Raw genomic sequence first — 25,437 nt, forward strand, 5'->3', positions numbered from 1 at the left:
AGTGTCCAGTGGTTCCTTAACCGATGCCCCTGGGGTGCACACCTCCTGGGGATGCTGTCAGCACCACCGGCTTCCATGTCCTCCCTGGGCACCTATGTTGGGGGAGGGCAACTGGATGGCAGGCTAGGATACCCAGACAGCCCCCTGGAGCTACAGAGAACCCAAGACCCTCTGAGCACCTCAGGGCAGGGTGGGATTCTGGCTCTTAGAACCCTAGAAATATTGGATTCTGAAAGGACTGGAAGGGTTCTCAGAGAACACAAAATCCCCTCTGTGCCACTGAACAAACAGGGAAACTGACCCCCGAGAGCAGGAGACACTTGAGAGGCCACAATGAATCAAAGGGTGAGCGGCTGCTCACTCATTCATTCATTTGTTCATTCCACAAATATTCATTAAGCACTCTACGTGCCAGCCATAGGGAGAAAACAGAAGATTCCTGGCCTCATGGAACTCACAGACAAGCAAGTGACAAACATGAACAGGCCAGGCAGTGCCTGGTACCAGGGCGGGTACAGTAGGATGAGGGGATACAGAGAAGGGATGTGGTATTTTATCTGGAGTGCTCAGAGAGGGCCTCTCTGAGGAGGTAATGAGCAGAGACAGGCCCTGAGGATATCTGAGCAAGACTCATCCAGGCAGAGGGAACAGCAAAAAGCCTTGCTGGGGACGCACAGCCGACAAGTTTGAGAGACAGGAGGAGGCCTGAGTAGCTGGAGCAGAGGGAGCGGGTGGGGAGAAGGAGAGAGGCCGCCGTCCGCAGAGCTGGGTGGCTGTCAGTGGCCCCAGCCTCTGCACGACTCACGAGGCATGTTGCTCCCCTCTGCTCGCCTGGGGGCCGTCCTGCTCACCTGGGGGAACCCTCAGGACTGGGGACAGTGGAGCAGGGGCTGACTTTCCAGCTTCCTAAAGCTTGATCTTCAGGGGTCACCTTATGTCTCCAAGTCCCTGAATTCCGTGTATAAGCCAGGAGACTCCTGCACCTGGAGACCTCATCATTTATTCTTTCATTCAGTCTACAAACATACTGCGCCCTGCTCCATGTGCTAGGCTCCAGAGACCCAGACATGACCTTATCTCTGGCCTCAGAGTTGACAATTTAGAAGGAGGGACAGACAGACACATCTATAGTTAGTATAGTTTATCAACGCTGTGATCAAGAGACTGTGGGAGCCCAGAGGAGGCCCTGGACCCGGCCTGAGAATCAGGGAAGGCCTCCTGGATGAGGCGCATTTCCAGGAGGCAACCCTCCAGAGCTGGGTCCTGTAGGAGTGAGTGGACAAGGCGGATGGAGTGTAGGCCAACATTCCATAGAGAGGCCACATGTGAAAGGCTCCGAAGAAGTACGACAGCCTGGAGCTGCTTGTGAAATACTGCAAGGAGTTGAGATCTGCGGGATTAAAGGGGTGAGGGTAGGGTGGTGGGGAAGACTGAGATCAGAGAAGGCAGAACAAGACAGCTTTGGAGGCCATGATGGAGGGACCATGCTGGGACACCTGGATGCCCATCCCACCTCAGTCCTAGACTTGCTGGGCTACCCGAGCTACACACCCCCAATCCCGAGGCCTCAGTGGCCCCATCTGTGAAATGGAGCCATTTGGGTGGGATGGGTCTGACACTCCACAGAGACCCCAGGATGTTGTCTGCCAGTGTTCACGGAGCGCCACAGAAGAACGGCCAGGCCAGGGCTGCCTCACTCCCCCTGACATGCCCTCCAAGGTCCTCATTGCACTGGGGGGACTCAGTAAGGATGGGGAGAAGGGGATAGAGAAGGAGATACAGCATTTACCTTCCTTTTCTTTTGGATCGAACCCACACACATAGGAAAAAGGAAGGACAATTGTTCAGCAAGAGTGTCAAGGGTCAGTTCCCCTGCGACTCGAGTAGTGGCTAAGAGGGCGGGCCCTGGACCCAGACAGACCACTGACCAGCTGCGTGGCCTTAGGCAAGTCTCTGCCTCTGAGTCCCTCTCCTCCCAGTAAAGTGGGGCTAATCAGAATAGAGCTTTGCTGGGTTGTTTTGAAGATTCTATTATGTGTAAAGTGCTCAGCACAACGCCAAGCGCATAGGTCTCCAAAATGATCGCAAGCATTACTATTACTGTTATTGTTTTTAGTGGGCAGGCGACAGGAGGCTGGAAGGTGCCGTCGGAGGGGTAGGAGGAGGGATCTAGCTCTGAAAGGGTTAAACCGAGCCAGCTGCTCCCAGTCCTGCAGATGAGGTTGGAGGAAACACAGTCCAGGTCACCGGCCCCTTCACAAGCGAATTTATGAGGTGCTGGTCACTTGGAGTCAAAGATTAGGGGCTCCCGCCAGGCTTGGCCGGAAACATTCAGGGTCAGCGGCCAGAAGAGACTTAGGACCCTCTTGAAAGAAGCAGACAGGGCGGAGAGGGAACAGACCAGACAAGGGTCGAGGGAAGAGGCCGCGAGTGGAGGAACATAAGACAGACCCAAAGACAGAGAAGCAGAGGAAGCGATGGAGTGGCCCGTAAGGGCGCAGGGGAAACGAGAAACAGCGAAAGGAGGAGAAAGAAAACCCGGGGGCGGGGAGTGGTGCTGAGGGAGGTGCTGAGAGCAGAAGATTGGGGGTCCCTGGGCGTCCCCGCTTCTGTACCTGCGTGTTGGGGGCGGAGCCGGGGGGTCTGTACCTGTGTCTGGCTGGCTGGCTGTGGGAGTGTGAGCAGGGCAGTGCAGGGGGCGGACGACGCCAGACCGCGGACTGCGGGACAGGCAGACCTCCTGGCCCCTGGCCGGGGACCCCCGCCCGCCGCGCCGGCCCGCGCGGGTTAACGCGCCGCCCCCGCCGCGCCGGCTCCTCCCCGCGGGGCAGTGTCCCGGCTCCGCCAACGCCCTCGCTGGACCTGGCGGCCGGCCCCCGAGCGGACGGCGAGTCCCTGACGGCGGGAAGGACCCCACGTCCCCGGATGCGCGCGGAGCATCCCCCGCGCCCGCCGCGCCGCCGCCGGGTCGCCGCCCGGCCGTCTGGCCTCCCGGGGAACCCCTGTGGGCGCCGCCTGGGTGCCGGGACCCCCGCGCGCCCCCGCACCAGGCTGCCCAGATGCGGGCGCCACTGTGCCTGCTGCTGCTCGTCGCCCACGCCGTGGACATGCTGCCCTTGAACCGAAGGAAGAAGCAAGGTACGAGGGGCAGCCGGGCAGGGGGCTGGGCGGGCGCAGCGGGACAGAAAGGGGGATGGCCCTTGGGGCATCTTCCTGGTGCCCAGAGCCGGGGCCACTGACTCTTCCAGAGAGCTGTCGGTCCCACTCCACAGATGGGGACACTGAGGCCCCAGGGCACCCAGTGAGCGAGCTAGACCCAGGAGGCTCTCCAAGGAGGAAGGGGGCTGGCAGGGCTTTCTCACCGATGCCGCTCCCTATGGTAGCAGCGTTGCTGGGAGGAAGGAGGGTGGCTCTGTGCAAAGACAGGAAGCCCAGGTGCCAGCCTGGAGGGCACAGGGACTAGGGGACAGAGTTAGTGGCTTAGAAGCCATCCCAAGCATCCATGCTGAGCCAGGAGGTGACAAAGAGCCATGGACTGGGAGTCCAGATGCCCCAATCTTGTTACCAACCCTGACTCACCAGGTCGCCTCCGAGAAGTCACTAATCCTTGCAGTCCCCCTTGGGTGAGCTCCGTGAATTCTCGGAGACCTGAGACCTGAGTTCAAGTCCATTTATTCTGACCTGGAAGAAGTCCAGCCCCTCCAAGAGCCTCAGTTTCTCCATCTTGACCTCGTCTGGCCACTAGGAAGATGAACCAAGGTTCAGACCTTAAATGTACCTGGGGCATGAAGCCAGGGGTCCCTTGCACCCTCACCTCAGGGTCCTATGCCACTGCCCCTCACTGCGAGAGTCAGAACATCCCCAGGAGGTGGGTTTGAGGCTGTTCCTGCAGAGCCGGCGGTGGCAGAGCTGGTGGGGCTAAGGAGGGCAAGCTGGTGAGTGAGTCTCCTGCCTGAGCCCGGCAGCCCTTCAGCCTCTGGGTGCCAGTCTGAGAATCAACAGTCAAAAGCCCGCTCCTGCACCAAAGATTTTCCGTGCACTGTCTCATGGAATCCCGCTACATCCTCATGACCTAGGGGTCATCCCATTTCTAAAGCCGGGTGCCCAGGCTCAGACGGGTGAAGTAACTTCGCTAAGTTGTCCAGCAGGTGAATGGAAGACCCAGGGTCCTCTTTCCTTCTGGCTCTAGTGTTAGGTCTGAGCAGAGTTACATAGGAAAGAGGACGAGAGTCTGCCTCTGGGGGCTTCTAGTCTATTTGCGTGAAAAGCCCTGCATGGACATGCTCCCTTCTGCAGTGGAGCAGAAGCGGAGGGGGCTATGGGAGAACTGGGAGGTGGGGCTGGGTGGGACAGGGAGACTGTAGCCAGAAGGGCTCCAACGCTGGGGGGGCTGCGCAGAGGGACCCAGGAAGTGGAGAAGTGGGTGGGCTTCAGGGAGCTGGGGGAGTTTGGACTTCCTAGGGACACTTCTCTGTGAATGGCCCTGGCTTAGAGGTTAAGTGCTTGGGCTCTGGAGTCAGCCTGCCTGGGTTCAAATCCCCCTTCCCCAGTTATCAGCTGAGTGACCTTGGGGAAGTCACTCTGCCTCTCTGAGCCTCGGTTTACCCATCTGAGGGTCTTTTAGAAGATCTCTAAGGTCTTTCTCAGCTCTAAGAGAGACCAAAAGAATAAAAACTTTCTCCTCATTGACTCCACTTTAAAATAGGAATAATAATCTTAAGTATGCAACTCACAGGGCAGATGTGGGGGAGACTGAATGCGTTAGGGCGTATGTTAATGAGTTGCCAAGTACACAGGCTCCTGGTGGGCACTTGCCTTAGTCATTCTCATTTCCCGTCCATCGTGTCCTTTGGCCGCTCGTAGCAGCCTCACAGAGGGAGGGGGAGATGCTTATTTTCTGGATGAGGAAACTGTGCTTCAGAAAGGGAAACTGATTTGTCCAAGGTTGCACAGCAGGTAAGTCACAAAGCAGGCTCGACTCCCAAACCATCTGGCAGGACGCTGAGAAGATGTCCCCTGAGCTTCTCAGAGCCTCAGTTTCCCCATCTGAAGAGGAGCTGGTTTAGAAGATCTTTAAGATGCTTCTTTGTTCTAAAAAGACACACACGTGCGCAAAGAACAAAGAAAAGGAAAAATTTCAGCCCCTGCCCATCCCCAGCTCCCCGGCAGCTCCCCCGCTGCTCAGTGCGGAGTTAGGCAGGCTGGTCCCGACACTGCGCAGGTTTGGTGCTCGATCTCCTGCATCTGGGACACGCGCACGCCCAGCCCAGCATCTTCAGAGAGAGGCTCTTGGCTCCTTTTATCTGTCAGGTGCAACAGAGACAGCCTTGGATCTCAGTCCCACCGTGGACCCTTGGTACTGTGTGACCTTGGGCTCGTGGACTCCACCCCCGCTCCAGCCCACAGCCTCGGTTTCTCCATTGGCACTGGAGTGGGGGTGAGGGGTAGAAAAGCCCCTTCCTGTAGCATGTTGTGCAAGGTAGTTAGAGGAGTCCTGACCAAATAAGTTTGGGAAATGCTGAGTTTAACAGATTTCTTGACTGCAGGACTTATCAGAGCCTTCATGGTAAAGAGGCTGGGGATAGAGAATAGGACTTTTCCCAGACTGCTTACACATCAGAGACCATTTTTCATAAGACAGCTGCTTGGAAAATCCCACACAAGATCCTTGAGGATCTTACCAGCTTTGATGTTGTGGTCTAACTCTGGCGGGAGAATGTGTCCTCAAGGTACCTGGGTATTAGCCGTGCTTCCTTCTTCCCTCCCTCCCTTCCTTCCTTCCTCCTTCCTTTCTTTCCTTTTACTTGTTCATTCAACAAGTGTCACAGGGCAGCCACTGTGCCATGCTCTGTGTTGGGGACTGTGGGGTGCCCAGGGGAACAGCCCTGGGGCCCACCCTGGAGGAGCTGCCCGTGTGGAGTGAGCCCTCCCCTGCCTTCCCCACCTGCCCACCACGCCCCGCCCCACAGGCAGAGCCCAGCGACTGCCTGGGCTGCGCTGTCTCACCCTCAGGGCCCGGCTCCCGCAGACCCGCACATCCTCAGGCTCTGGCGTCACTGTTTTTTGATGAAACCCAATTTTTCTGTGTCTAAGACAAGAAAGAATGAAAGACAAGACTTGAGAAAGGTTCTTGGATCTTAAGTGTCTCTTACAAAAGAACATTTTAATTAAGTAAGTACAAATGAATCAAAACCAAATGGGGACGTTTCTCTTGAAACGTGCTGAGGTGTCGTGGCAGTGGGACAGTCAGGCGGAGTGAGGGGTCTGCTCCCCGGCTGATCCGGAGCCCCATTGTGGCGATGAGGAGAAGACAGGCCGTGGCTGACGTGCGAGGCCTCCTGGGGAGGGGGCTCGGTGCAGGAGAGAGACCCCCACATTCGTGTGGTGCCTGTAGATCCTTCTAGACCTGAGGCAGCACGGGGCAAAGGGCGGAGGTCTGGAATTCACGTAGCCCCAGTTCACATCCTGAGCCCTCTCCTGGCCTAGATGTGTGACCTGGGCAGGCCACGTGCCTTCTCCCGTCCACGGTCCACATCTGTGGAATGGGAACAGGTGCGCCAGCCTCTTTGGTGGCCAGGAAGACCCACCACAGTCCCAGAGGGAAGGTGCCCAAGGCATACAGTAGGTGCTGCATGAGGATTCAGCCCCTTCCCCTCCCATTTTACAGCAGAGCGGGACGCTCCCTGGACTCGGGGGACGAGAGTCTCCCATGGGTTGGCTCTCAACTCCGCCCTTCCCTCCTCTCTGAACTGCTTTTTCTTTAGCTGTCAAAGGACTGTGGCAGCGCCCGCTCCAGTGGCCTGTTGTGTGGCGTGAATAGCATGATTCTCTGTAAACTGCAGAGCCGGCCGTGGATGGCCAGGCAGGCGGGACTGTCCCTGTGCACAGACAGCGAAGCTGAGACCTGGCAGGCGGGTGCCCAGAGGTGCAGGCGGTGGCAGAGACGGGGAAGGATTTGGGTTTCTTGTCTGCAGGTAGGGGCCGTGGCTGGGCACAGAACCAGGTGTGTCCCCCTAAACTCTGGCACCCAGGTGAAGCCAGGTGAAGCTGCATGTCAGGGCAGTTCTGGAAGGGAAAACGGCCTCAGAAAGGGCAGAGCGAGGGCTGATGATGCCCGTGGAGGGCTCAGGGAGTGGCCCCATGCCTCGGTAGGATGCTGCCTTGGGCAAGTGCTTCTGCCCCTCTGGGCATGGGTTTCTGCATAAAGTGGGGGCTGGTTGAGAGAAGGGAAGCAGAATAGGTGGCACACGGTGGGTACTCAGTAAACCAAGCTCTGCCCACCCGCCCTCTCCCTCTGCAGCCAGTTCTGGAGGCAAGCTTGGGCTCAAAGGGGATGCTGTTGTCACCGCACACGTCCCCCACCCCTGGGAGGAACCCACCTCCCTCTCCCGTGGATGGAAACTTCCCAGCCCCCATCCAGCCACCAAAGGAGACCCATGAGGCCCCTTCGAGAGGGTCCGCTGTGTGCTGGGAGCTCTGCGTATGGGTTGTGACTCCTCATTGTAACACTGCCTAGTGTTACACCCGTTTCCCACACGAAGGAAATGAGGCTCCGAAAGGAAAGCCCCATTTGCCTGGGAACCCCCAACAGCTGAGCTGGGCTGGGGACCCAGAGTTCTGGAGGCTTCATAGACCGGGCACAGAAAAAGAAATGAATCCTGTGAGTGACTTGCCAAGGGCTTCAAGGTGGAGGCCTCTGAGAAGAGCTTCATCAGAGGGGTGGGGTTTTGTCAGGCCCAGGTGGAGCAGAGCAGGAGAGGAGAGGAGCGGAGGGGAGGGCCTGGCCATCTGGGAGGGGTCCCAGGAGCTGTGTGGCCAGAGGAAGCGGTGGTCTGATTGCCAACAGGACCAGAGCCCAGATGAAGGGCCCCAGATGCCGCCTGCCTATCACCATCGTCACGAAGCAGTGTTTATGGAGCCCATCCTCTGGACCAGGCCCTGGACTAGGTGTTGACAAGGACAGCAGAGATGTGCTCACCATCCCTGCCGTCGGGGGGCCCAGGGTTTCCTTGACATGCCAGGCACGGAGCCACCAGGAAGATTGCCGTGGACAGGACCCCGCTGCTCCCCGGCACAGCCTTGAGAGGCAGGTCGGAGGTGCTCCTAGTTGTGGCTGAGGACTCTGAGACTCAAAGAGGGGACGTCGCTTGGCTGAGGCGTCACATGGATAAGGTGACCTGACTCATTTTGTCCCCCTGCCCCTTCTTGTCTATCAGGCTGCTGTTTATTCATCCATCCTTCTGTCCTTCCATCCTTTCATCTAGTGAACAAATTGAAGCTCGAATTAATTCACAGTTTTTCAAGCTGAGGTTTGTAACCCATCAGCAGATCAGGGACATCAGCTGAGTAAGTGTAGACAGCATTTTTGAATGAGATGGAGTGGACTGGAACGAATAGAACACAACAGTAAACAATAGAATAAAATAGAGCGGGGTCGGCAAACCTTTCTGGTAAAGCGCCAGAGAGTAAATATTTTAGGCTTTCAGGCCACATTTGATCTGTCACGTGCTCTTCTTTGCTTTGTTTTTTTTTTTTTTACAACCCTTTAAAAATATTAAGCCATTCTTAACTCATAGCCCATTTAAAAACAGACCGTAGGCCAGATTTGGCCCATGGGCCACTCAGCCGGCCTCCTTTTTAGAAGATATCAGAGTGCATTGCAAGTGTTAAGAGTAATTGTTATTTTGAGAAGTGTGTTAGGGTTTACACATCTATGTGAATCTGTGAGTGGGTGAGAGTGCATATGGATGTGTGTGAAAGTGTGTGTGAAAATGTAATTATTATTGTTGTCAAAGCAGCGTGGAGGCCGCTGTCTCAGCTGAGCCCAAAGCCGGCCTCATGACATCTCCACAAGGCCGGCTATCCGAGGACTCCTATGCTAGAGATGGAGATGCTAAGGCCCAGTGGTCACACAGCAGTAGGCACGTGAACCCAGGGCGTCTGGCTCTGGAGCTCAGACGTGATGCCAAATTGCCTCAATACGCAGCAGCTGCCCCCAACACATTTTGCGGGTCCTTAGTTCATATGCTTTTTTCCTAATGGCCCTGAATCCGGCACCTGGGTCCTTCCCAAGGTGTGTGGATTTTAGCCCCTGGAAGGTGGAATGATCCTCCGGGGCCCTAATACATCCTCCTGTGTCAGACCCCGCCCCCCGCCCGGGCAGCTGGGGAGCACCGACCCGCCTGGCCTTTCACACTGATCCTCACCCAGCACTGCCGGTGGATACAGCGTCCCCTCGCCCCTTGCAGAAGAGGAAGGCTGGTCCAGAGGGGGACGTGGCTCGTGCAAGGTCACATAGCCAATGTGTGTGTGACCCGGGTCTTCCTGAGCCCAGAACCACAGGAGCACATCCTACTACTGTGCTCTTCTCCAGAAAACCTGTCTGGTGCTGCCATCAACCCCCACCTCGTTTGCACGGCATTTTACACTGTGCGGAGCAGTTCAGCGTTCCTTTTCTCTCCAGCGTTCTGGAGAGGGCTTGGAGAATAAAGGAACTTTAGGGTCAAAAAAGCCAGCTGAGACCTTTGAGACCAACACCTGTAAAAGGGGAGCCTCAAGCAGGGCAGTGCCTCACCCGAGGTCCCCTGGCTGGGGTGGAGTGAGGGTGCCGGGGAGGTCGTGGGTGAGGACGCTTCTGGATAGGTGGACGAAGGCAGCCTGCTGCAGAGCCTGGAAGTCTGGTTCAGAGCCTCAGTTCCCCCGTGTAATGCTCCATCTGCTTTGCCTCTCTCTGGGTCTGGGGTGAATTCAGATGAGAGGATGGAGCTGAGGGGCGCTCAGCCTGAAAGCTGTCGGCAGAGGGTTTGCATAACCAGAGGCCTCCAGATTCCCTGGGGCCACGTGGGGTGTGCAGCTGGGCTGTGTGGTTCCAGCCTGGACCTGGTGGAGGCCCGGGCCAGACACTGAGCCACTGTGGCCTTGAGGCCAGTCCTTTCCTCAGAGCCTCGGGCTGTGGCCCCCATCAGGATGCAGAATGGCGCTGGGCTCGGTGGACATCCAGGAGCACACTCCTCATCTATGTATCGATTATATATATATAGATAATATATATATATGTTTCTTTCTTTCTTTAAAAATTCTTAATTTTCACCAGCATCAAAGGTTTAGAAAAGTCTCTTTTTGATTTGACTTTATGGTTGAGCATTCACTCTGTCAGATGTTACCTGTATTATTTTACTCTATTTAACAATGTCAGGCGCTCTTCTAAATACTTTATACATATGAATGGATTAAATTCTTCTGATAAACCCGTGAGGTGGGTGCTATTATTATCCCTGTTTTACAGATGAGAAAACTGAGGCACAGAGAGGTTAAGTAACTTGTCCAAGGTCACACAGCCAAGGTTCAACTCCTGCCTGGTCCCAGAGCCCGAGCTCTAACTACTGAGCTCAGTTGCCTCTCAGCCTTCTTTAATCCTCACAGCAACCTGCAAGGGGACTGTTATTATCTATATTTTACAGAGGAGGAAACTGAATTAAGAGAGAGGAGCATTAGTTGAAGTATATGAAATTGCCGTTTTTGTAGGTTGAAAACAGCAAAATATTAGCAATTTCATATGTTTCAATCTGATAGCTTGGCAGAGTTAGTTTTGCAAAACCACGATTTAAACCCAAGCAATTGGTCCCAAAGCTTGGGTATATGCTGGGCCTTCTCCCAGTTCATCCATGTAATAGCCCATGAGGTGCTTTGATCCTGTTACTCCACAGAGGAGGCCCTTGAAGCTCAGAGAGGGCAATCAGCTTACCAAGGGCACACAGCCGGGACGGGGAGAGGTCTCCGTGGCCCAGAGCATGCTTTCTTAGCCCTGTGTGGCAGTCAGCACCATCCAGGACACGCACGCCCTCAGCTCCAGCCTTGGGGTTTCCTTCAGGTTCTGGTTCCCAGCGGTTCCCATGACTTCCACGTGAGTGAAGCTGGCTCCTCTCGGGCACTGCTGTGCCGTGCTGGGCCACCACCGCCCGCCCTGGGATGGTTTCTTGTAGTGGTGCCACGTGATTCATAGGGTCGCCGCTCTGTGGCCCGTGGTGGGGAATCCACTGCACTGTTGTGGGGTGGGGAGGAGGCTGGGGAGGGGTGGTTCTGTTTCACCAGCTCAAAAGAAAGGCATTCCCAAGCCCGGGGGACCCAGATCACAGGGGCAAACCACTCTCTTTCGCCAGAAGCCTCCACTTTCCCTGAAGCCTGACAGCAGTGCCCACATCCGCAGGGGCGGAGACACACAGGGAAGGAATGTCAGACTGCCCTTCCAGAGACTGCTCTGGCGTTGGCAAGTGGGCACAGCTGGCCCTCACACATCCCCAATGAGCAGCGGGAGGCCGGCAGGCTGTCACGAAGGCCATGAGCTCTGCTGCTCACTGGCTGAGTGACCTTGGGCACGTCTTCTCTCCCCTCTGTGCCTCAGTTGGCTAATTTGCAAAATGGGGCCTGAAACGCATTCCTGTCACACAGGGAGCACTCAGTTAGCGACTGTTGAGGTGTCCAGAGCCAGGGTGTGTGGGGTTTGGGCTGTGACAGGCCTGGGCTCAGCTCCCAGCTGTGCTACTGCCGTGCCTGGGGGAGTGCCATCTCTCAGTATGACGGGACCACAAGAGCATCTACATCATACGCTTGTCCTGGAGAAGATGATGCCTGTACCCCACCTGGGAGACAGTAGGTGCCTAGTCAGTGGTGACAATGGTCGTGCGTCATGGAGGGTTGGCTCTTTCTAGTGTCCAGAACGTTCCAGCCTGATATCGGACATGCCCCTGCCTCAGTTTGAACGTCCCCAGCAGACCTAACTCGTGGAAAGAAGGTTACTTTGAGGAGCCCAGGTTCAGAGGATGGGGTGGTCCTGAGTGCTGTGTGACCGTGGCACGGTGACTCAGCCTCTCTAAGCCTCTGTTCATTCCTCTATGAGAGTGGACCTCAGAGGACTCCAGTGAGGCTGGAAGGGTGTGTGTGTGTGTGTGTGTGTGTGTATGGTGCTGGCACATTATAAATGTATAAATGATGTGCTGGCTATTTGTGGAGAGGACCGTGGTGGAGCTGATGTCCACGGCGGGCTGGAAAACCCCAGTCAGATGCTGCCCTGAGGACATGTTCTTCCTTCCTCCTCCCCTGCCCCCACTGGCAGACATCTGGGTCCATCAGACTCCTTAATTCATAGCACATTAGCAGCATCAGTCCTGAAAGACACTGCTCTTGTGTTGTATTTTTTCTTTCTTTCTTTTTTAAACTGTTACAAATTGCTGATTTTTTATTTGACTCAAAATTTTTCATTTTTCATTTAATTTAATTTTACTTAAAATTGTGTTTTATTTTATGTTTATTAATCTTAATGTAATTTATTTAAAATCACCTTAAAATGTATTTTTATTTTACATTTTATTTTTCTAAGTTATTTTCAATTTTTATCATTTAATTTAGTTTTTAAATGCTATTTTATTTTGAATTTGTGATTAATTTTAATTATTTTTGTTCAACTTTTATTCCTGTTATTTTGATTTTTTTATTTGGCTTTTTAGTTTTTGCATTTTTTTATTATATCTTATTTATTGGGTTTCTTGAATTTTTCTTGTCAATGTATAGGACTTCCTTGTATTCCCTACGTATTAACCCCTGTTGCTTTTGATGTTGAAGATCTCTTTCTTCAGTCTGACGCCCATCTGCTAACTCTTTCCTTTGGAGAATAGAAATCGTCACTTATGACGCTGTTCACGTGGTCACATCCCTTGAGGGTTTCGGGGGTCCTTCTGCCTGATGGTCTGGGCTCTGTGATCTGATAAAATGTCTTTATAAGAAGGGCTCATCAGAAGGTCGTGTGTGAGCCCCTGGTTCTCTCTTCCTTGACGGACCTGGCTTCCCGTGAGCGATTCTTCCTTGGGGCAAAGTCCTGACACAGCAACGCACCCTTCCTGAGGTCACTCCTGGAGCTCGCAAATGTGCTTCTCTGCTTCTCTGCTCGCCTCCTTCCTGATGGTCCCCTGGGTCACCGAGTCCCAGTCTGCACAAGTGTTCAATGCCTGCTGTCAGCCGGCCCCTGTCCCTGGGGGCCCCAGACTGATGGAGGCGGCAGGCCAACAGAGGGGGTCTCAATGTTAGAGTCAGAGCCGTCAGCGGGAGACCCCTGCCCCTGGAGACAGGTGAGGCTGGCTTGAGCGGTCCCCGCCGGGGCTCGAAGTCCTCCACACGGGCTGGGCATCCCCAGCCAACCGCGGACATTCTCCCAGGGCTGCTTTGGCTGCATCCCTTGTTTGTGGGTCGTCTTATTCTATCTCATCAAGGATCCTCCCCCGCCCCCCCCCCCCCCGCAAAAGAAGGAAAAGGAAACAGGGGCTCAGGACGTTTGTGCATAAACCCACTTTAGTGAAGGTCTGGGGAGTCTGAAGGGCTCCCTCCTGCAGTGCAGAGAGTTCCAGGCTGAAGGTGGCTGAGCTGTGCCTCTCTCCTTCCACTTTGGCCCGCTGATGTCACAGAGAGTGACTCCTGTCTGTCCCTGCAAACAGCCTGGGGCCCCTCTCTGGTGGGCCTTGGGCCCCGAGAGATGTATAGCTTTCCATGGCACTTCTTTGATTTTGGAGAGCCACCAGGCAGGAGTCAGCAGGGAGGGGCCGACAGGTCACCAGGGTGGTGCGGCCCCCAGCAGTTAGGAGCTGGGTGTCCGGTTTGCATCCCACGTGACTCCTCGCTGTGAGTTCTTGGGTCAACCACTTCACCTCTCTGAGCCTCAGTTTTCTCATCCATGAAAATGGGGTAGGGGTAGCCCCAGCTTTGCAGGGCTGTGGTGGGTTTGAAATGATTTAACACGAGGACCCGGGTAGCACAGGGTCCTACAGGTGCAGACGCACAGCAACGTTAGGCTGGTTCTGCCCATTTGCAGTCCTGGTCCCTCGGAGGATCTGCCAGAACTCACAGAGAACAGCATCTCCCGCTGCAGCTGCTCAGCTCGGTTCCAGCTGGTTTTAACTGGGCCAGAAGGATTATGGTTCCCATTTTGCAGATGAGGAAGCTGAGACCCGCTGACAGTGGTGCAGACTTTCCAGGCCCGTGTGAGCCCAGGTCTCTCCGATCACCTGGATTTCTGTTTGGTGGCGACAGTGCCTGAGGGCGACGAGAGGTTTCCAAGGTCAAGCTGAGATGGCCAAAGCCCCCACCTCCCTGTGCTCCTGCCACCCCCACCACACACTGTGCCTGTCTCCCCGTCTTCCATCCAGCTCCTCCCACTGGCATCACACCGTTTATTGAGCACCTACTATGTGCCAGGTGCTTGGTGTGCATTCCCCACAACCTTAGGAGACTGGAGCCATTTTACTGAAGAGGAAAGTAGGACCCAGATGCGTGATGTCACTTGCCCAGGTTCCCACAGCCCTCAGAGTCTGGGTTGGAAGCCAGGCTGGGGCTCTGAAGCCATGGGTCTTTTTCTCTGTGCCAGGAACTGGCGAGCTAAACCCAGAGCAGCATATAGGATACAGCTGGGTCCCACTTGGTGAGTACTTGGCATATGAGCCGGGCCCGCAGCCAGGTGCCCTGTGGGTCACTACCTCCCTCTGCCCTCCAGGCACCCTCAGAGAGCATCATTCCTATTTGGCAGATGAGGCTCAGAGAGTTCAAAGGGTCTCCCAGGGCCAAGGTGGCAGCGCTGGGATTCAAACCCCATTGTGTGACCTGAGCTCCCGCCTGCCCGGCCTCCCATCTCCCCATTTCCTGGGGCTGCACAGTTGGTCTGGGGGCCTGGCCTGGACAGATGTCACTGTGACTCACCACCTGTTCTCAGCTTTGAGTGACTTAGGGAGCCACCCAGTCAGGACCTCGGGTTGCTCCCCAGCTTGGGGGCAGGGTGGGCGGCAGATGCAGGGGGCGCAACTGAACTGCAAAGCTGCTTAAAACAACCAGAAGGGGCACGCCTAGTGGTGTAGTGGTTATGTTTGTGCGCTCCATTTTGACGGCCCAGGGTTCACGGGTTCAGATCCCAGGTGCAGACCTACACACAACTCATTAAGCCACGCTGTGGGGGCATCCCACATACAAAATAGAGGAAGATGGGCACAGATGTTAGCTCAGGGCCAGTCTTCCTCAAGTAAAAAGAGGAAGGTTGGTAATGGATATTTGCTCAAGGCCAATCTTCCTCACCAAAAAAAACCCCAAAACAAAACAAAACAAAAAAACAACCAGAACAGGTCTCTCATCCCAGCAGCCTGTGAAAGTCAACAGCAATAGCAGGTCAAGGGCGCAGGACCTGAACTGATGACGGGAGAAGTAAAAGCCATTGGGGCATTTACGAGGGAGGCTGTGGGGCAGACACAGTCATGGATTCTCCAGTTAGCTCTCTTTAGAGCTGAGGGCAGGAACAGATCTGCTAAGCACCAACCACATGCTACACTGCAGACTAAGCTGTTTACCTTTTAATTCTCAGAATAACCCATGTGCAAAGCTTGTCCATCCTCCCTCCCTGCTCCTCACAGCCACCAGCCTCATCCAGACCACCTGGATGAGCACAGGCCTTGACCTGGGCTCCCGGCTCCCGCTCCCACCCTCTACCGTCCATTTCCCTCACCACCAGAGGGAGCTTCCAAGTGGGGACACTCCTCGGCCTGTCCCCGTCTTGTTTCCAGGAAAATCCAGCACCATTCAGACTCCTTTTGAGCCCGCACATGCGGGTCTGGTCCCGTCCATCCTTCTGACCTCAACGCCAACTGCTGTCCTTTGGTCGCTGCACTCTGGCCTCACTGGCCTCCTACGCATCAAGCTCCTTCCGGCCTCTGGACCTTGGTCCCTGCTTGCACGTCTCAGCCGGGCCTTTCTTGGCGGCCCAGGCCCTCCTCCCCTCACTGTTCGCTTTCATTCATTCCTTGCCTCTATGTCAAGCAATCTCTCTCTCCTTCGGGATGCAGACTTTCTGAGGGGGAGGACTGTCTTATTCGCCGAAGTGTCCACAGTGCGAGAGCAGGGTCTGGCACATAGTAGGCCCTCCATAAGTCTCCGTGGAAGGAACAGGCTCTCCAGGGAGTGGGTGATTGTCTCTGTCTGACATGTGAGCAAACTGAGGATAAAGGACTGCCCAGGGAGTCAAGTGTGGATCTGGGATGGAGAGCAGGTTTGTCTGACCCTAACCTTGCGTTCCCACCACTACACTCCACCCCAGGTGAGCAGGACTGAGGGGAAGCCTTGGTTGTGGTGGGCAAGGGGCAATGACAGGACACGAGTCATTTGGAACAGCAAGGCCCCAGCCGTCCTGAGCCCAGAGCAGGTGCAGCGATGGGTAGAACAGCCCTGGCCTCTCCGTTCAGGGGCCAGAGCCCAGGCTGTGCACATGGCCAGGTGGAGAGGACCAGCTGGCCAGAGATGAAGAGCCAGAGGCACCCATCCAGAGCCCGGGGTTCCAGCCATGCCCTCCAGTGACCCCCTGTGTGGCTCTGAACAAGTGCCTGCCCCTCTCTGAGCCTCAGGGCATCATCTCTAAAATGACGTCACTACCCCCATGCTACAGAGTCTAAATTTCAATAGACACTGCCCAAATTCCCTTCTCAAAAGTGGAACTCTGGGTGTCAGTCTTTCACAGTTTGCCTGTCTAGTCACAAGGAATATTTCATTCCTGTTTTAATCTTCATTTTGAGAATTATTGGTGAGGTGGAACAGCTCTTCCTGTGGTTACAGGGCCATTTGTCTTTCTTCTTTGAATTACCTGTAATGTCTTTGCCCATTTTCCCGCCTCGGGTTCTTCCTGGTTTTCTTATTGATTCCTTAGGAGCTCTTAGTATATTAAGGATGGCGGTCCTTGGCCAGCTTTGTGTGTAACTGGCTTAGTGATCAGACTGAACATGTGCAGCAGAGGGTTACAAACATGACAGGTGGTTTTTTCCTTCTATTTCTCTGTTATAGCTCTGAAACCCGATCCTTAGTAACTTTGGGCAGATCTCTGAGCTTTCTGGTATCCAAGAGACCAGCCCAGTGCTCTTTACAATTAATAAATCATTGTGAAAACATAGGGCTAATTCGAGCTCTCTCCCTCCACGTTGCCGACGTGGCTCCTGACTCCACTGTTCTGCCGTGTGGAGAGATGTGTCGTACTCTCTCCCTCCTTCCCCTGTGTGTTGGGAGCAGAAGAAGGGATGGGGACAGGGACAGCAGTCTCTTACTTCTCTGATGCTGCTGTGGCCTCATGACTCCCAGCGCTGGGAAAACGTGGGCCTGTCACCAGTGAGCCGCGGGAAGGGGGGTGGGGCTGAACGTCCCCCTCCTCCCTCCACGCTCTCCCTCCAGGTGTGGCAGGTGCCCTGACTATGGCGCAGGCGTGATTTACTGCGGAGGAGCGTGGGCTCCATCTGATCATCCCAGCTCCCTCACTACCCCATGGGCCCCCAGCCTCTTGCCCCTTTGGGTTGGGAATCTGCAGCTTGGACCAAGCTTGAGTGCCTCCTTCAGTGTCCCCTTGACCAGGGCAGAGAAGTGCCAAGTGGCAGTGCAGGCTCCCCCAGGCCTGACGGCCCCTGCTGCATCTCTCGTTCCTTCTCCCCTCGCCCCAGTGGACATGGGCTAGGTTACGTTCTCCCCAATACTTAATAACTCCTAGTTACTAAGACTGCCTAGCTTTAAATCCCAACTTGCCACTTACCAGCTGTGTGGTCCTGGACAACTTACTTCCCTTCTCTGTGCAAGAGACCTGCCCAAGGTCACACAGCCAGACCTCCCCACTGTGGGACAGTGCTGGAACTGGAAGGAGCCAGAACCTGAGTCCACTCCCCAGCCCACAAGTGCTCATTGAGCAGCTACTGTGCACCAGGCACTTACTCTGCCAGGTAATGGGGCCATAGCCATGAGCAAGCCAGAATCAGCCCTGCCTCAGGAGATTCCATTCTAGTTGTGTGTATGGGAGGGCGGTGGTGAGAACTCCTGAGGACCTACTGTGTGCCAGGCACTGTTTTGAGCATAATGCATTTGATCCTCAAAATAGCCCTCTGAGGTAGGTACAGAAGAGGAAACTGAGGCACAGAGTATTTCAGCAGCTCGTTCAAGGCCACACACACAGCAAACCTGTCCCTATAACCAGAAAAGAAAAGGAACCGTCCTCTGGATGTGTTCTCAAAAGAGTGGCAGCCACAGAGACCTGACGATTTCCTGGCCGTTTTCCATATGGGACGATTGAAGATGATTTCTTACACCATTTCACATTCTTGACAACTTTATGAAACTTCCACACACAAGACAGCCTTGTGACAATTCCACAGGCCCATTGATTTCGTGACGGCTTCACACTCGGGGCAGCTTGGTGACAGTTCTGTGTTCACGGATGACAGGGTGCCGAGCTCTGGGGAGCAGGATCCCGGAGAAGCCGGCGGGAGGGTTTGACTGCCTCCCCTCGTCCCGGTCTCGGCCGGCTGCTCCTCCGGCGGGGCAGCCTGCCAAATGATGAGGAATCCAGTAACAATCCTTTCTTTAAAAAACTATGACTTTCTGAAGGTCACTGGTGGCCGCGCTGGGCTGCTCAGCATCCCCAGGGCTCCCACCGGGAACACAAATGTGTCTGCTCTTAATGAGGAGCTATTGGAGGGCGGGACGCATCTGGTGGGTCTGGGTGGGTGGTTAGGGAATGGAGAAGGCAGAGATTTGGGCTGGCTGGGGAGGGATGCTGGGCACAAGCAGCCTGCTCTGGACTGTGTCCCCCTGCCCGCCTAGCAGGAGGCCAGGCAGGGGCAGCACAGGGCAAGGCCTTCCCCATGCTTCACCCTCCAGGCACTAGGATCCTTTTGATGTGGGTCTCATCTGTCAGCCGCCAGACTGTCACCTCCCCGCCCCCCACTGTCCCAGAGGCACACACATGCTCAGGCACACATGAACCCAGCCCCTCCCCTTCCTGCCATGCTGAGCTTGGCAGGGACTGTCCCCAACTTGGGCCACTTGGGAAAATACCCCTCCTATGAGTGGTAAGAGGAATCACATTGCCCCTTCCTAATGTCACCCCCACCTCTCATCCGTCACCAGGCATCATGAGTTTGGGGACCCTATCACTCTCTGCCACTTACATTCATTGGCCTTAGAGCCTTAGTTCCCTCACCTGTAAAATGAGCAGTGACGACAGCACCACCTCCTAGCTTTTTTTTTTTAAAGATTGGCACCTGAGCTAACAACTGTTGCCAATCTTTTTTTTTTTCTGCTTTTTCTCCCAAAGCCCCCTGGTACATAGTTGTGTATTTTTAGTTGTGGGTCCTTCTAGTTGTGGCATATGGAATGCTGCCTCAGCATGGTCTGACGAGCGGTGCCATGTCCACACCCAGGACTCGAACCGGCGAAACTCTAGGCCACCTCAGCAGAGTGTGCGAACTCAACCACTGGACCATGGGGCCAGCCCCTCTCCGTGCTTCTTAATTGAGGTCTGGGGCCAGTGCCACCAGCGTCCCCCAGGGAGCTTCGGAGACAGGCAGAAACTCAGGCTGAGGCATCAGACTTTTAGGATCAAAATCTATGTTCGAACCCAAGATCCCAGGGCACTTTGTGCGCACATTACAGTTTAGGAGCCCTGGCAGGGCGCGTTTTGGGGATCACACGAGTTCCTGCACGTGACACTGGGCTCCCCGCTGTCAGCGTGAAGCCAGCAATGTATATGAGAGGTGGCAGCCCCTCTGCCGGTTGTGAGCAGCCTGGTGATTCTGCTGTGGATTGAAAGCCGAGGGTCACCACTGGCTGGGAAACAACAGGTGTGGGTGTGAACCCTGGCTCCCGCACCTGCCTCCAGGCCCCACCTCCCCAAGCCCATGCCGGGTGGAAGAGCATCACTCATGCGGAGTCTGGAGGGACCTGAAGGACAGGGACACGGGCATTTCATCCGGGACTGAACGCGCGTGCTGATCCACTGCATGTCTGCTGGGGGAGAGGGGAGATGGGACGAGAGAGAGAGAGAGGGGTGGGTCAGTCCTGGGTCAACCTGTACTGCCACTGTTTGGTCAATTTCCTGTCTCAGTCAGGGCCAAATGGACATTGAAGGAGGCAGGGCCTTGGCGCAGCGCTGGGAACATAGCAAGGCCGGGTATTCTGGGTGGAGGGTTAGGGGAGGCTAGGATGTGCTGGCAGCTGGGAGGCAGTGTGGCCTCGGGATGAAGCCTTTGGGTTCTGCAGTCCCACGGCCTGGGTCTGCCTGTCCCCTGCACCTCTGACTCGGCGGCCTGGGGCAAGCAGCACCCCTGCCTGGACCTCAGCGCCCCCCTCTCTGAAACGGGTGTGATGACGCACCTAAATGAATTTGGTGGCATCTCTACATGGAATGGTAAGCAGCTATAAAAAGAATGAGGCAGCGACGTGCGACACTCACCAGGATCATTTCAGGGAGCAAAGCCAGGTGCTGAGCAGTGTGTGCGGGGTGCTGGGGTGTGTTCCCACCCTTCTGGAGCTCACCTCTCCATGGTGGGAAAGAGACACCAAAACCTCAAACAAGCAAATATATCACATAGCAGGTGGGGACAAATGAAGAGGAACAAAGCGGGGTGAGAGGGGCAGGGGAGTGGGTGCTACTTCAGGTCGGGTGGTTAGAGGGTCTCACAAGGGAGGGGACATTCCAGCAGAGGTCTGAGGGGGTGAGCCTTGTGGAGGAATGGGGGGGGGGGGGGGGTGCATTCCCAGCAGAGGGCAGAGCAAGTGCAAAGGCCCTGAGGTGGCAGTGGTCTCGGCATGTCTGAGGCACAGCTAGGCCAGGACATTGTGGCTGGAGCAGGACGATAGGGAGGGAGCCAGCAGAACGTGTGAGTGCAGGAGCAGGGCCGGGGGACGTGGGGCCTCTAGGTCTTTGCAGGGTGCTGGTGGCCGTAGATGGGAGGGGCCGGGCTAGAGGGGGCAGGTGACAGCATCAGAGTGAAGTGGTTGGATCCCAGATGTATTTCAGAGGTGGAACTGATCGGTTTCTAAGCGATTGCAGGTGGGAATGAGGGAAAGGAAGAGGCAGGGTGACTGCAAGGGTTTTGCCATGAGAGGAACAGCTGTGGACTGAGGCGACAGGAGAGGCAGGCTTGGAGGGCACGGGCTGAACAGTGTCCATGTGGGATGCAGACTGTTACTGCATTTGGAGGGTCTCATCCATGAACCCCTCGGGGGTCCTGCGTGGGTGCCTTCGCGGAGATTTGCTTTGTGCTCCTTGCACAAGCTCCCTCCCCACCGCTCACTCACGCATGGCCTTGCCCTCACATCTCTTACAGAGCTTTCCTCCTCCCACACAAACTAGTCCAGCTCTGCCCCGGCATCTGATGACTCCCGTCTCTGAGCCCAGCGCCCGCCTACCTGGGCCTTCACTCGGCTCTGAGCCCTGCTGGGCGGACATCATCAGCTTTCATTGCAACGTCTGAGCCCGGTCCTCCCGCTAGGCTGCAGGTTCCCTGGGAACAGTTCTGAGAACGTTTATCAATCCATCAGCCATTCACTCATTTAAGAAATAGTTAGTGGGCACCCACAATGTGCAAGGCGACAGAAATTTGAAGGAGAACAAGTCAAACTGGGTCCAAGCCCTCAAGGGAGCACCTCGGGGGGACTCCCATGCACCTCCCGTGAATCAGGTAATAAAATGTGCCCGTTCATCTGCTGTGAGCTGTGCGAAGCACTTTCAATGGATGAGCTCACGTCATCCTCACAAGTGCCTGGGAGGTGGTTACAAACATTGTCCCCATTTTGCAGAAGAGGAGACTGAGATTCAGAGTAGTGAAGCCACTTGCCTAAGATCCCCCAGCCAGGGAGTGCTAGTTCATGAGGCCTGAAAGCGAAGATCACCTCAATGTTCCGCTGCACGTGAAGCCCTCTAGGTCCCCCCGGGGTACTGAGAAGGGTCCAGTGGGATGGAGACCTCTAGCCCCGCACCCCTGGGGAGTCTCCAAGCCAGGAGTCATCTCCAGGGCGCCCCCGCCTTGCTGGGGATGGTGCCATCTGCCCCCCAGGCAGGAATGTGCCCTGGGCTCCTCTGAGCCAGCCTCCAGTGGCAGTGGCTGCCTCCCGTATGTGGTGGCCTCAGCGGGCAGGCGGGAGCCCAAGAGTCGTTTATTTCCCTTGTTCATCGGTGACATGCGTTCCCCACGGCCAGCCAGGGATCCGAGGGGGCACTGCCAAGTGCTCTCTGCACGCGGCCCTCCTACATGGTTCTGGATCCTTCCCAAGGACAGAGCAGGGCCCGAGGCAGAGCCTGGCCCACCTCAGGTGGCACTGCCTTGGAGCAGGGGACAGTGGTCTCTTTCTCTCCTTCCCCATCCTTCTCACCTCCGGGGAGTCCTTCAGGACAGCTGTGTTAAATCCTTAGTCCACCGTGACACACGATGTTCTCATGCAAGACACACTTCCCTGGGCACACCCCAATTATGAAGAAACTCTACCCCAAAAATGTTGACATCAAAATAAAAAGTTCTGCACTAATTGCCAAAGCAAGGCCAAAATCACAAGTGCCCAGGGAGGCATGGCAGATGGTGACAGTCACATTACTGAGACCCTGCTCAGGGCCTCGAGCTTCCGTGAGGTTAGCCTCTATGATTCCTGTTTGATAGATGGAAAAACTGAAGCACAGAGAGGTTAAGGTACTGGTTCAAGGTCACATGGGCAAGGGTAAGGGGCGGAGCGGGGTTTGAACCCCAGCAGTCTGGTTCTTAACCCGACTCCACTCTTAAAGTGTGGTCCCAGGACCAGCAGCATCCCCAACCCCTGGGAACCCGTTAGCAATGCAGATTCTCAGGCCCCGCCCAGACCTACTGAATCAGCCACTCTGGGGTGGGCCCCAGCCATCTGTGCTTTAACAAGCGCTCCTGGTGATGCTGCCACATGTCCGCGTTTGAGAACCCCCGCTTTACGTTGTCTTCTAATGTGAGTGAGTGAAGGGGGGTTAGAGAAGCAGCAGCTCAAGGATGGTACAGGACAGCCGACCTTTGTCCTCAGTGTCAGGGATAATATTAAGGAGTGGTGGGGACTGCAGCAAACTGGAGAGCCTGAGCCCCATCTCTGTATCCAACCAATTATTGCCTTGCAAGATTGCAGACCCGGTGTTGGCAGAGAGCGTGGCTTTTTCCAGAGAAACCTAATTTCCAGCTTTTTATGTGAAATCTGACTTTTTAAATGTTGACAATCTATCCAAATTAGTTTTCTTTAAGTGTGGGGCTGACGTTCTTGAGTCGGGTGTTGAGGATGTTTCAGTGGCAGACTTGCTGTGGGCTGCCGAGGAGGGGACCTGTCTGGGAGGACGTGTAACGTTCAGGGTCCTAGATGTCATCACCCTGTGCCTCTGGCCCCCTCGAGGAAAGCTCTGCAGAGCGAAGGTGGTAGGAGGCGTGATATTGCAGAGAGGACCCTACATCCGCTCCACACCCCCAGATGGAGAAAAGAGAGAGCCCACGGGCATACGCTGAGCCATGGACTCCTGCCACAACAAGGGGCTCAGGGCTGTTCTCAGGATGGGGGTCACCCTGAGCACAGGTCATTTCCTGACCCCAGCAGAAAGAATAAACCTGCCCTTCACCAGAGACCCAAGCTGTCCCCTCATCTCTGCCCTGAGCTCGTCACCTTCCAGAGGGAGAAAGACCATCTCCTGGGCCCTGCTGGCCACTAGCACCTCTGGCCTCTGTGTGTTCCCCTGTGAAAGGGGAGGGGGGTCCAAATGTGGGTTGACAATGCCACCGTGTCTCGTGACGGTGAGGGAACAGGAAAGGAAGGAATGTGTATGGAGAAGCACCTACTATGTGCCAGGCACTTGCTGGTTTGTCTGCACAGACCTCATAACAAGGCCCACAGAGGTAGGAATTGCTCCCCCAATTTTTCAGATGGGGAAACTGAGGCCCATAGAGATGAGGGTGCTTGTCCAAGCTCACTCAGTGAGTGGTGGGGGCAGGATTTGAACCTGGGTACCTGTCCATAACACATGTCCTTAGATTTTTGACAGCAGAAAACATGTCATCTGCTTCATATAATAACAACAGCTCCAGTTTTTCGGGAATCTGCTGTGTTTTGGGCTCTAAGCTAAGAGATCACCATGTACCATCTCCTTTAAACACAACAACCCTGCAGGATAAGCATTATTACCCCTTTTCCAGCCAGAATGACTGGGGCTCAGAGAATTCAAGTGCTTTGCCCATGATCACACAGCCAGCCCCCTAAAAGCTCATAACCATCAAGCCCCTGGTGCTGGATCGGACACAGGGTAGGGGCTCAGTAACTATCTGTTCAATGGATGGATGAATGGATGGATGGATGGATGGATCACTTAACCCTGGGCTAAGGCAAGCGTTCAGAATTGTTTTAAGCCTGCATCCCTTTGTAAACTGCCAAGCCTGATGTGATAAATTCCACTGTCATTCTCCATAAAATGGACATCTAGCTCTCAGCTCATCCCCTGGGCGCTTGGGGAAAAATGAAGTGATGTCATTCCAAGGCCCCCTCCCCCCAGCTGCTGGAGCAACACAAAGCCATCATTTTGGGCTGACTGGTATTTTGACTAGCGAGAGTGGTCTCGATTATGGGAGACAGTTGCTAAGGGGAATCACATGAGGTGCCATCCCCTCTGATGCCCCCAGGAAACTCGAGGAGGGTGCAATTAGAGCTCAAACGCTTTCATTTAGAATCTGAGCTGGGAGGGGGCAGCGAGGAAGGCCAGGACCCAGTTGAGGTGTAAAAGGACCCAGGGGTTTTCAGTGTGCTCCCTAGAATCCCAGAGCCCCTTTGGGTGCCACGTTGGCCAGGCTGGGTGGGTGGTGCTTCAGGGCCCTCGTCCTTGCTGAAGCAGAGCCCCACCATGATCTGTGTCCCATCTAGTGAGCTACGTCATTTAGATTGTAAGCTGACAGGAGGAGAGCCAGCTGAAGTGAAAAAGTGACTTTCTTTGGAGCTGTGAGGTGAGCCAAGCCTTGGGGGGACTGGATTAGAAGATGGTCAGAACCTCTGTCCTTTGGGGCCCACGGGGTTTCTGGTTGCTGTTCTGTCTGCGTCTGACCGTTTCTTCTTCTCTCTCTGCTCCTGTATTAGTCAGGAGTCTTCAGTTGCAAGTGACGGAAAACCTAACACAAAGTGGTGTGAGAAAAGAAGAGAATTTATGGACACCCCCAGGGGTGGATCCAGGTGCTCACACAATCTCTGGGCTCTGCTGCCAGTGTGGCCTGCATTCTAGGGACGCTCTTCCCTCATGTGGTGCCCAGCAGCTCTGGTCTACATCTTTCCAAATCCAAATAAAGCACAAAAGAAAACACACACACACACCCCCATTGACCACCCCACCAAAAATCCTAAGACTTGCTCTTGTTGAGACACGTGCCTGTGTCTGACCCAGCCCCCGCAGTCAAGGGGCCCTGGTGCTGATTGGCCAGGCCCAGGCTGAGTGCCTCTGGGTGGAGGTGGCCCCACATGAACCTCAAAGTCAGAGAGCGCAGAGGGGCCTCTGTTGGCAAAGAGGGGGACCATGGATGCCAGTTCCCACTCGCTTCTCACACATGTGCACCAGAACAGACCACCCTGCCCGCC

At 55.2% G+C, this 25,437-nt stretch overlaps 1 protein-coding gene across 1 annotated transcript in view; it reads left to right on the top strand.

The window, feature by feature from the left end:
• Positions 1 to 2,864: 2,864 nt before the first annotated feature.
• The window catches only part of RSPO4 (R-spondin 4), a 37,817-nt gene continuing 15,244 nt past the window's right edge, over positions 2,865 to 25,437 (top strand). Inside the window, exon 1 of the mRNA XM_014845090.3 lies at positions 2,865 to 3,138. Within this exon, the coding sequence (XP_014700576.1) occupies positions 3,060 to 3,138 (79 nt within the window). The 5' untranslated portion in view covers positions 2,865 to 3,059. The remainder of the gene's footprint in view (positions 3,139 to 25,437) is intronic.

The sequence above is a fragment of the Equus asinus genome, chromosome 15 (genome assembly GCF_041296235.1).
Source record: "Equus asinus isolate D_3611 breed Donkey chromosome 15, EquAss-T2T_v2, whole genome shotgun sequence".
Classification (NCBI taxonomy): domain Eukaryota; kingdom Metazoa; phylum Chordata; class Mammalia; order Perissodactyla; family Equidae; genus Equus; species Equus asinus.